Source organism: Octopus sinensis, linkage group LG5 (genome assembly GCF_006345805.1).
Source record: "Octopus sinensis linkage group LG5, ASM634580v1, whole genome shotgun sequence".
Lineage (NCBI taxonomy): Eukaryota > Metazoa > Mollusca > Cephalopoda > Octopoda > Octopodidae > Octopus > Octopus sinensis.
In genome coordinates, this window is record NC_043001.1 from 108562628 (window position 1) to 108575127 (window position 12500).

A 12500-nucleotide genomic window follows, 5' to 3' on the forward strand; every position below is an offset into this window, starting at 1 on the left:
CGATTATTTATAGTTAAAACATGTATTTTTTTTATATATTTACTTGATAATTAGTATAAGTTAAGATAAGTACATTTATTCTATTATTATTTATTATTATTTATTATTTTAGACCTGATGAGTGACTATATTTTTAAATAGAATTAATTTTAATTCGATTTAATTTGAAATCGAATTGATTTTATTATTATCTATTTGAAAATATAGCCACGAAACGCGCGTAGTCTTTTTACTACTAGTTACTAATTATCGTACTTTATTGAATTGTTTAATAGAGGTTTTTCTCTAAATTATATATATATATATATATATATATATATATATAAGAAAATAGTAAAGTGTGAAAAACGACAGAAGGCTTAAATGTTAAAAAATATAATATATTTGTGTCAAAATGTATGGAGAATATTGAAAAATTTTTTTCCTTTCCTTAAAATGACATAATTTTAAAATTTTTTAAGAAATTACCGGTTCGCGTGTAGCTTTTCAAATTTCTTGTGACGTTATGTTTATATTGCATGGAATTATCGTTGTTTTTATTTCCAGGAGATTCTAAATAAGGGGAGGTAGTGAGTGATTTTTTCCGTCTGTGTAGGGGAGATATCGCTTAAAAAATTTTTTTCCATTTCCTTGTTAATTTCTCTGTGTCAGTATGTTCGGATGGTTGAGTCTGGGTTTGTACTTTTCAATGAAGAATGTTTCCTTGTTCAGTCTCATTTGTGTTGATGATCCGAAAGCACATTGGTAAAATGGGAAGATTAAAAATTGTGGCAGTAGTTGCTTTGCGCATTTCTCAATGTGCTCACTAAAAGGTATCATTCTATATTCTGGGAATGCAATCTGTTGTCGATGCAGTGTGCATCTGCGCTGAGTGATAGTCCCGTGGAACCCACGTAGTCTTGGTGGCAGCCCGAGCATTTAATAACATAAATTATGTTTTCAGAGGCACAAGTAAAGTTAGATTTGATCTTAAATTTCTGTCCCTCTTTAAAGAAGAATTCTGATCCTTCCAATAGGTTAGGACATGTTGCCACAGTTCGATCTACCACATTTTTTTACTTTTGCATCCGTAATTTTAGAAGACAATTTTGCCTTTGTGAGAATCTTTTTAAGTGATTTAGGCTGTTTGTAGCTTTTAATGATTTGGTGTATGTTTAGAATTTCCTTTAATTTTGGGTTTTTATGAAGTAACGGAAGTTAATTAGTCCGATAATGATTTCTGAAGTTACACTTAAAAGTTAAATCGTTAACGAAAATGTCAACTTTGTTATTTAATGATTTACGGATTAAGGGTTTAGTGCCCAGGTTTGCCTAATATATACACACACACGCACGGGGAAAAACACACATTCACATTCGCACACACAAATATAAAAAGTGGACCGAAATTTAGAGGAAAGTATCGTTCTCAGGGACGCCATCTCTCCTTTATATTACCGTTTATGAATTTTCTCATCCAAGCTCTGTCCAACGTATGTTGTTACTTGATAGTCAACACCGCAAGGCTGGAAGTACAAAAACAGACAACTTAATATCATTCTCAGTTTCCAGTGAGTGTGAAAAAACACAAAAAGAAGCTTTCAAATAAAGAACACAACGACTAAGAATATTCTTTTCTACTCTGGGCACAGGGCCCGGGGGAGGGTACCAGTCGATTAGATCGACCCCAGTGCGTAACTGGTACTTATTTAATCGACCACGAAAGGATGAAAGGCAAAGTCGACCCCGGTGGAATTTGACCTCAGAATGTAGAGACAGACGAAATACCCCTAAGTATTTCGCCCGGCGTGCTAACGTTTCTGCCAGCTCGCCGCCTTAAGATAATCTTTTCTAGTCTAGACTCAAGGCCCGAAGTTTTTGGCGAGGGTGCCTGTCGATTAGATCGATCCCAATGCGCAACTGGTGCTTAATTCATGTTCCAGTGACTTGATTTGCGGCCACGCAGAAGACACCTGCCCAAAGTGCCACGCAGTGGGATTGAACCCGGAACCATGTGATTTGGAAGCAAGCTTCTTACCACACAGCCACGCTGCGCCTATTTGTTGATAAAGTTGGGAAAGAAGCTGCCACTTCTTTGCTGAGAGTTTCATCAGGTTCTGTTACTTGTAAGAGATGCAATTCAGAGCGATTCTTAAAACACCTCAACCATGACTTACCCCAAACTTGGATTTTTGTTTAGGTCAGCAAATATACTTTTAGATCTGTATCTGTATTGTATATGGCTCAGTGGTTAGAGTGTCGGGATCACACTTATGAGGTAGCGGGTTCGATTCCCGGACCGGGCTGTGTTTTGCGTTCTTGAGCAAGACACTATTTCACGTCGTTCCAGTTCAGTTCAGTGAGCTGTAGAAATGAGTTGCGACATCACTGGTGCCAAACTCTATCGGTCTTTGCCTTTCCCTTGGACAACATCCGTGGCGTGGAGAGAGAAGAGGGCTGATATGCATGGGCGACTGCAGGTCTTCCATAAACAACCTTGCTAGGACTTGTGCCACGGAGGGTAACTTTCTAGGTGCAATCCCATGGTTATTCATGATCGAAAGGGTCTTTACCCTATATACTTATATGTATGTAAATATTGTATGGAGGGAACACAGAGTTATGTACGTAGATTGGTAAATATGTAGGCCGATATATAAATCCATAGATAGCTAAAGAGATTGATAGGCCGAAACAAAAGCAGTTAGATATATGTAGTGACAGGATGAGGAAGTGTGAGTTTTGTCTTGAGAGTGTATATTCAATAGATATTGTGTTCTCTTTACTTACCGCTCCATCGTCACCTTCAGATGGTTGGATGCACACTGTATCAGGAGTGGTGGTTGGCAGCTGCAATGAACAAGAACATTAATGTTTAAACCAAGCGTCACAATGATCACCTGAGTACATACACATACACACAAACACAAGCACATACATCTATCATCGATGAAGCATACGCAATCTTAGGGTTCCAAATTTAATCGACGTCAAGTCGACTTTGCCTTTTGCCCTTTCGGAGCCACTAAAATAAGTACAGAGCCTTGGTGGAGGCGCAATGGCCCAGTGGTTAGAGCAGCGGACTCGCGGTCATAGGATCGCGGTTTCGATTCCCAGACCGGGCGTTGTGAGTGTTTATTGAGCGAAAACACCTAAAAGCTCCACGAGGCTCCGGCAGGGGATGGTGGTGATCCCTGCTGTACTCTTTCACCACAACTTTCTCTCACTCTTACTTCCTGTTTCTGTTGTACCTGTATTTCAAGGGGTCGGCCTTGTCACTCTCTGTGTCACGCTGAATATCCCCGAGAACTACGTTAAGGGTGCACGTGTCTGTGGAGTGCTCAGCCACTTACACGTTAATTTCACGAGCAGGCTGTTCCGTTGATTCGGATCAACCGGAACCCTCATCGTCGTAACCGACGGAGTGCTTCCCCCACAGAGCCTCGACCCGGCTGCTTCAGGATTTCCCCAAGGATTTCCATAGAGACAAAGGTTTTTGAGTCCATCATTGGAAAGAGAATGTTCGTATGCTTCAAGTTCAGGGTAACGCCTAAGAAATTTGCGGTTTTGATGTTGTTACAGAAAGAGATGCCGAGGTCGACATGTGTGTGTGTGTGGATTGTTTATGACAAAGGAAAATGTACTTGATGCATAGAGTAGAATATATACGCGTGTGTGTGCGTGTGTGTGTGTGTGTGTGTGTGTGTGTGTGTGTGTGTGTGTGTGTGGTGTGTGTGTGCGTGTGTGCGTGTGCGTGTGTATGCTTTATTGAAGGTTGAAGTTAATTGAATCTTAGCTCTGAGTTTTACGATACCGATTATTCATACGACTGAAGTATGAAGCAACATGGCGACTTTATAAGCAAAAAAAAAAAAATAGTAATAAACGGGGAATTAGTGATCACGTATTCTCGATCGGTGGCAACGGTTATATATAGTTCTCAAAATAGTTAATACAAATAAATAAGTCTTAACATGTTAAAAATAGAAAAGAAAAATCAATATGTTGCTATATTTGTAAGCCAATAGAAAAAAATGTACTTGAAAGGCTATAAAATAATCGTGATATGGGAAATTCCATTAATACTAAAGATAACTTCACAGCATAATTATCACAAAACTGTTATATTAGTCATTGTTAATCTCATCAAATCAATACATCATGTGATGATGACGTCGAGTGCATGGTGATTAGCATGGCAAATATTAATCTGATCAGAAAGAGGAGCGGATTCGCTTTGGGATGCAGAATTGTAATAAAATTATACACATGTAACCTAAGTGTCGCAGCAGCATTCAGCGTCCTGATTAGCGCGAGATAAACTAAAATCGATGAACGCTGCAACGAAAGAAATTGTAGATTACGAGTCAACGAGGGAACCTTCTTCCAACCACACCCTTGCATTTTACGAAAGGCACATTAAATACATCCGTCCGAAGCTCGCATTTCGTTTCGAACGACGGGTTTGTTATTGCTCAGAACCGTGTACTGCTGTGCTTATAACTTAAAAAAACTATTTTATCTATCTAGGCGTAGGAGTGGCTGTGTGGTAAGTAGCTTGCTTACGAACCACACAGTTCCGGATTCAGTCCCACTGCGTGGCACCTTCTACTAAAGCCTCGGGCCGACCAAAGCCTTGTGAGTAGATTTCGTAGACGGAAACTGAAAGAAATCCGCCGTATATATATATACGATGCTGGTGTGTTTATGAATATATATATATATATAAATATATATATACATGTGTGTGTATATGTTTCTGTGTCTGTGTTTGTCTCTCCAACATCGCTTGACAACCGATGCTGGTGTGTTTACGTCCGCGTAACTTAGCGGTTCGGCCAAAAAGACCGATAGAATAAGTACTAGGCTTCCAAAGAATAAGTCCTGGGGTCGATTTGTTCGACTAAAGCGGTGCTGCAGCATGGCCACAGTCAAATGACTGAAACAAATAAAAGAGTATCTAAATTACAATTACTCAAATTCACGTGACCGGTCATCAAATCGACCCCAGGACTTATTCTTTGTAAGCTTATTCTATCGGTCTCTTTTACCGAACCGTTAAGTTACGGAGACGTAAACACACCAGCATCAGTTGTCAAGCGAAGTTGGGGAGACAAACATAAGACACACACACACACACACATATATATATACATACATATATACGACAGGCTTCTTTCAGTTTCCGTCTACCAAATCCACTCACAAGGCTTTGGTCGGCCCGAGGCTACAGTAGAAGACACTTGCCCAAGGTGCCACGCGTTGGGAATGAACCCGGAACCATGTGGTTGGTAAGCAAGCTACTTACCACACAGCCACTCCTTATATATATATATATAGTGTGTGTGAGTTAGTTGAAAAATCTGGGGTTGAATTGGAAAAAGAAAATACCGTGTTATGTTGAATCTATACGTGTGTGTTTACGCGTGTGTGATGAATTTTTGGTCTGGGTTTAGTTGAGAGAGAGGAATCTCCCACGTGGGAAAAAAGAAAAAAATGAATGACTTTTCTTCTTGCTTTCCTTCCTCCTCTAACCAAGCCTCCAAAAATTCCCCACACATACATAATTACATAGGCTTCTATAAATAGCAGGCAAAGATCTGTTAATCATAGCATTTTCCCTAAATCAAAATGACAAGTTGAAATTCCTGACTCTACCTTTACCGCCAGGTCAACATTATTTCTCATTCACCGCAGCTAAACGAAATTAACAATTAACTATTTTAACCTCTTAAATTTTACACACTGCAACGTTAAACAATTTTATAATTTATGTTTTATACTGTTATATTATGAGTACAGTATTTTCTGTAATTCTGTTACTGTTTCTCATGTTCATTTGCGATGTTTATAGTTCCAATATTGTAACATATACAATATTTATTTCTACTGACCAGTTGATCAATAGGGGCGATCTAATCGACTAGCACCCTCTCTCAAAATTTCTGGCTTTGTACCTAGAGTAGAAAAGAATATTTTTTTTCTAATTTTGGCACAGGGCCAATAATTTTAAGAGGGTGTAGTCGATTATATCGACCTTAGTGCTCAACTGGTACTTAGTTTATTGACCCCGAATGGATGAAAGTCAAGGTCGACATGAGCGGAATTTGAACTCAGTACATAAAGAGACGGAAGAAAATGCTGCTAAGAATTTTTCCAGCGTGCTAACAATTCCCCCAGCTTAACGCCTTTAATCTTGTTATAAATTGCAAAAGATTTCTTATTTCAAAATCCATTGCGGGTTTGCATGTTACCCCCAAACCAGCAGCGTTATACTATTGACACTTGCGTCATAGTTTCTCCATCGCTAGATTTTGTCATTGGGAGAAGGAATGTGGATGTAGTAACAGTTCTTGATGACAGACTGGCAGTTCGTTATTGACATCGAATATCACAACATATTTGACTGCTATCCTCGACAAACTAAAGTTCTGGCAATACAGGTTCTGCGACATAGTGAGATCTAGCGGAGGGGTGGTTTCAATCTAGTTTATTCCGTACTGAAACATCTGCTTCACTATCTGTAGTAGCGGGTGCCTCCAAGCCAAGCAAAGAGCTTGATGTATATCGGAACTATCGGATTGGATTTCTTACAAAAATGAAAACCGTTATGAATTAAGAAGGGATGAAGAAGTGAGCGAAGGAGTCTGACATTCATAACGTCTAAATTCTTTGTTCTGTTTGAAATCTACCAGATTGGTTTTGGGTGCTTTTATTGGTGAATTTTGCGCAAGAATCGGGTCAGATCTTTGCTCTGGGGTTGCTATCCCCACTCTACTAGTCTCAGAAGCTCTGAGAGCAGTCCTAACTGCTGCCATTTTCCCACCGATGAAGTCATTTTTGTAATAAAAGACGGAATAACTTAAATTAAAATGGCTGTACCTGAAAATCGAAACCGAAGCGCAGGGTTACTTTTAGAAAAATTCCATTCTACTTTACAGTGATTTTCCATCGAAATTCGTGATTACATGATTTACAAGGTCAGTAAGTTAGTGATATCTTGCAGTTTAATCAGTCACATCAACCGTGTAGAAATATGCGTATAAGAAGATTTTAATGTATTATAATACATAACCTCAATTGTTGCTAACGAAATCATGTGATTTTTTTTTATATTAATCTTATAATACGCATATAGACTAGCTTTTAATACTATCCTAACATAATCTAAAAGTACAATCTAAATCCAAGTAGATATTTTACCGCAAACAATTTTTGCTATAATCCTTAGACATCAAATTCAAGATTTGAAAATGTGGTAAGTTCATGTGAAGCAGTAAAATGACGTCAGATTCAAAGGATTAAGACATACTGTTAATCTTTGTGCATGGAAGAAAATACTGAAAGGTAGAAGGAAAAGTTGGACGATTCTGTAAGATATACTATCAGACATTCGCTGTTGTAAAGTTTGATTTATATAGGTATAAATTAGTATAAATTAAAGAACACATAACAAAAACTATTAAAAAACTATTTATATAGCATTTGTCAGAATACACACACACACACACACACACACACACATACACACACACACACCACACACACACACACACATACACACATATATCAGAGTAAGCACATAACTGCGAAACAAGGTGGAAAAAATAGTACTCGAATACCAGAGGTAGAGTAATATGCAGTAAGAATAAATAAGTTACTGGAATATAAAGATCGAGCGAAAGGGAATGGGCGAAACCCGAAACGATAAGATTAAGAGACAAAATCCGATTTGCATGGATAAGCTAGGTTTGGGAACGGCAGTTTTGCATGGTTTAGTGAAGAGAGAAAACCGTTTGGTTCTGGTGGGAATCTGCTGATTTTCATGGTTTGGTTAAGAGGAGAAAGAAAAATCTACTTTACGGGTCATCTATCACTTTTCTATTTCGCGATAAGCTTATCGTAAGGTCTTTCGACGGAGCTGTGCGACGATCCTAATGGTTAATATTATAGTGTGTTCCCTGACATTTAATAAATAAGTAGTAAACTATTTGGTAGGACTGTGTACCAAACAGGATTTGTTTTGGTTTTGATATCACAATGATTTACTGTGTGATAATTTTTAAAAAGTAATTAGTCGATTCATGCTGATAATATTGGTTTCAGATTTTGACACGAGGCTAACAATTTCATATAGGGGAAGAGTTATGTCGTTTACATCGACCCTAGTGCTTAACTGGTACTTATTTTATCGACCCACCCCCGAAAGGTTCGAAAGGCAAAGTCAGCCTTAGCGGAATTTGAATTCAGAGCGTAAAGACGAACAGAATGCTGCTAAGCGTTTAGTACGGCGTTTTAACGATTCTGTCAGTTCGCTTTTTTTTCATGCAGATAACATTGATTTCAAATTTTTAGCACTAGGCCAGCAATTTCGGGGAAAGGAATAAGTCGATTACATCGACCCCATGCCTCAACTGGTACAGAATTTATCGACCTCGAAAGGATGAAGAACAAAGTCGATCTCGGCGGAATTTGAGCAGAGAAGATTTTGATGAACGAAATACCGCTAAGCATTTTGCCTGGCATTTTAACGATTCGGCCAGCACGCCATTTTATTTTTATCTTGTAGACAACATTTAAAAACAGAAAATAGCAAACTCACGTCGAAATGGAATGGAACAGCATTTGACCCAATCTTGGCAAGAAGTCGAGCCTGTAGTTTGGTGAGTGGGTGTTTGTTTTCTTCTAGTGGAGGGTACAACTGCATTTGTTTCACTGCGAAGTCCTTTCGGAATGACATTCCCATCACATCCATGTCTTCTCGTCCATATCGGAAAGCAACGACAATTATGCCAAACACCTTTCGATTCTTAAGATACTCGGGATCAATGACAATGATACCATCTGGAACAATAAGTAAGAAGTCGACACAAAAATTATCACATGATATATCGAACTTGAAACGTAAGGCAAATACACAATTAAGGAATCTCAGGTGAATCTCTTAAGTATTTGACCGTTTTACTCACCGATGTTGTCTACCCATGTTCCGTGGTCGTAATAATCTCGTCGTCCCAGATAGGTTGTCAACTGAATTAAAGAAAGATTTCATTATCAATATGAATGTATGTATCTATGTATGTATGTAGGTAATTTACAAGATAAGGGCAAAAGAAAAATTCTAGTGCCAAATATGCCGAAAAAAAGACAATAATTGTCAATAAACCATTATAATTTATGCGTCTCGAAACAAACCGATAGAAATCTCTAAAAAATTCGTTATTACCGTATTGGTCCAATTTCGGGGTTAATTCGTAAGAAATTTTTCCCTCTTCAGCGGCAAATACGCGAGATATAAGTGAAATACTTACTCATACCCATGGAAAAAGCAAGCACTATGTATGTATGTATGTATGTATGTAGTATGTATGTATGTATGTATGTATGTATGTATGTATGTATGTATGTATGTATGTGTGTGTGTATGTATGTATGTATGTATGTATGTATGATGTATGTGTGTATGTATGTATGTATGTATGTATGTATGTATATATGTATGTATGTGGGTGGGTGTGAATGTGTGTCCATTATATTTTTGTACACACACGTACACATATTCACACATATATGTATTTGATATATCGAGATATGCATACCACTATCTATACTAATATACGTATAATGTTATACTGATGTGTGTGTGTATGTGTGTGTATGTGTGTGTATGTGTGTGTGTGTATCTATCTATCTATCTATCTATCTATCTATCTATCTATCTATATATATATATATATATATATATATATATATCATATTTCTTTATTGCTCACAAGGGGCTAAACATAGAGGGGACAAACAAGGACAGACAAAGGGATTAAGTCGATTAGATCGACTCCAGTGCGTAACTGGTATTTAATTTATCGACTCCGAAAGGATGAAAGGCAAAGTCGACCTCGGCGGAATTTGAACTCAGAACTCAAAAGTATGCGGTTACAAAATGGTAGTGGATAAGACATGATGAAAACGTAGAAGGAGAAAAAATAGTCACTAAAGAAAATCTACAGCCATTTTGAATTCAGAAAACGATTCAAAAATTTAAATTGTGAATATTATGTTATCTGATTTAAAGCTTGTTCTTAATAACTTAGGACACTGGGGGGAAAAATCTGGCATTGACGATACTAAATTTTAGTTAGTTGTTATTTGATATACTGCGCTGCCACATAACCTCCGCCTCTAATACCCTTGAGGAGAATTCGAACAGAGTACTTCGATGAGTTCTTTCTGGTTGGACAAGAATGACTCTTACGAGAAACAATGGGTCCTTGTCACTATTTCCCCATCATTTGATTGCTAGTAATTTATGAACTGCTCTCCAAAATATTTTCAAATTGGATAATAAAAGATTCTTTTCTACTTCTAGGGCGTAGGAGTGGCTGTGTGGTAAGTAGCTTGCTTACCAGCCACATGGTTCCGGGTTCAGTCCCATTGCGTGGCACCTTGGGCAAGTGTCTTCTACTATAGCCCCAGGCCGACCAAAACCTTGTGAGTGGATTTGGTACATGGAAACCGAAAGAAGCCCGTCGTATATATGTATATATATGTGTGTGTTTGTGTGTGTGAGTGTGTCTGTGTTCCCCCCACCACCAACATCGCTTGAAAACCGATGCTGGTGTGTTTACGTCCCCGTAACTCAACGGTTCGGCAAAAGAGACCGACAGAATAAGTACTAGGCTTACAAAGAATAAGTCTTGGGGTCGATTTCCTTGATTAAAGGCGGTGCTCCAGCATGGCCGCAGTCAAATGACTGAAACAAATAAAAGAGTACTCTAGGCACAAGGCCCGAAATTTTGGGGAGGGAGCCAGTCGATTGGATCGACCCCACTACGCAATTGGTACTTAATTTATCGACCCCGAAAGGATGAAAGACAAAGTCGACCTCGGCAGAATTTGAACTCAGAACGTAGCGGCAGACGAAATACCTATTTTTTTACTACCCACAAGGGGCTAAACACAGAGGGGGCAAACAAGGACAGACAAAGGGATTAAGTCGATTACATCGACCCCAGTGCGTAACTGGTACTTAATTTATCGACCCCGAAAGGATGAAAGGCAAAGTCGACCTCGACGGAATTTGAACTCAGAACGTAGCGGCAGACGAAATACCGCTGAGCATTTCGCCCGGCGTGCTAACGTTTCTGCCAGCTCACCGCCCTTGGATTGTAAACGATTTACAGAAGCAGTTGAATTCTTGTTGGTCAGAAATAGTGAGACCCTAAATCTTGAGGAACAATTGACTAGCTTCTGGTTATCAAGACGATTGGGGTTAATACAAAAGAACGTGGCAAAAAAAAAGAAACAACTTGTCATATTAATGGATCGATTAAAAACACTACCTTTGATTCTGTTCCACATAACTAGTTTATCAAAATACTATAAATTCTATAATTTAATGACGCTTTGTGACTGTCATTAAAACGACTGTGGTGACGTAGTTAATAGATTTTTTAGATTTTACAGTTACCAATAACACCACGACTGTGGTGTTATTGGTCACAAAAATATCAACGGAGACATTCCCGAATGGCACTAAATATAGTTTCCATTTTATCGCATGCTTGTTGCTAAGTTAGTGTTGGCTAATAAATATATCAATTTGAGTTGCTACATATGAAAAGAAAGGACAAGGTTCGTTCACCATTTCCTATTCTTGAATCACCTAAAATTGTATAGTACAATTGGTTCCCGGTTTCATAGGCACATCAGTATTAAGTAATTCAACAAGGACATTAAGGTGTCCTTTGAAGTGGGAAAATACGAGTAGTTGACTAAAAAAGGAGGGAGACCGGCATGTCGAAATTTTAACACCCTTTCTCCCCAAAAGGAGATAAAACATGAACTGTTGCCCTTAACAATGTTTTCCATTTTGATAATAAATCTTTTATTAGAAAAGACATAAATAAACAAATTATAATCGACAAGGTACCTCGTCACCTATTACAAAATCTATGTCTTTTATTAGTTGAGGTTAGGGTGGTTAAATTATATCTGTGACAAGGTTTACTATTTCCAGATATAACCTTTTCTTTTAGTAGAATAGACATAGCTAGAGAAATTAAACACGTGACAAGGTTTTCTATTTTTACTTATTTTTTGGTTAGAAGACACTGGGGTAGGTAAATTATATCCATGACAACGGATCTTATCCTAGATATAAATGTTTCTTTTGTTAGAGAGGCCGAAAGGTGCTCAAGTTAAACATGCTCAAGAGTTTCTCTTTCTCGTCATAATTTTGTTTTGACCTCGCTTATGTTCCTCATTACTGCCAGAAGGTGTGACAATGGCCCCAAATGATTTATTGTTTACCTGATTTCGTAGGGATAAATTAAGTTTTGTATGATCTTACCTTTCCGTTTGGGGCGCTTTTCTTGTAAACCCTGAGAGAAAAAAAAAACAAGAGATCAAGTTAGAAATAATGTAAATAGGATGAAAAAAACAAGAGTTAATTATCAATAAAAGTTAATTATCAATAGAAAGCGAATTGATTAATATATTTTTATATATTTTTATCGATCTAT

At 37.9% G+C, this 12500-nt stretch overlaps 1 protein-coding gene across 1 annotated transcript in view; it reads right to left on the reverse strand.

The window, feature by feature from the left end:
• LOC115212382 (beta-arrestin-1-like) overlaps nt 1-12500 on the reverse strand; it is a 49321-nt gene that overhangs the window by 12091 nt on the left and 24730 nt on the right. The window contains exons 2-6 of the mRNA XM_029781262.2: nt 12329-12359; nt 8949-9009; nt 8582-8823; nt 2770-2829; nt 1438-1505 (exon numbers count right to left, since the gene is read on the reverse strand). Of these exons, the coding sequence (XP_029637122.1) occupies nt 1438-1505; nt 2770-2829; nt 8582-8823; nt 8949-9009; nt 12329-12359 (462 nt within the window). The remainder of the gene's footprint in view (nt 1-1437; nt 1506-2769; nt 2830-8581; nt 8824-8948; nt 9010-12328; nt 12360-12500) is intronic.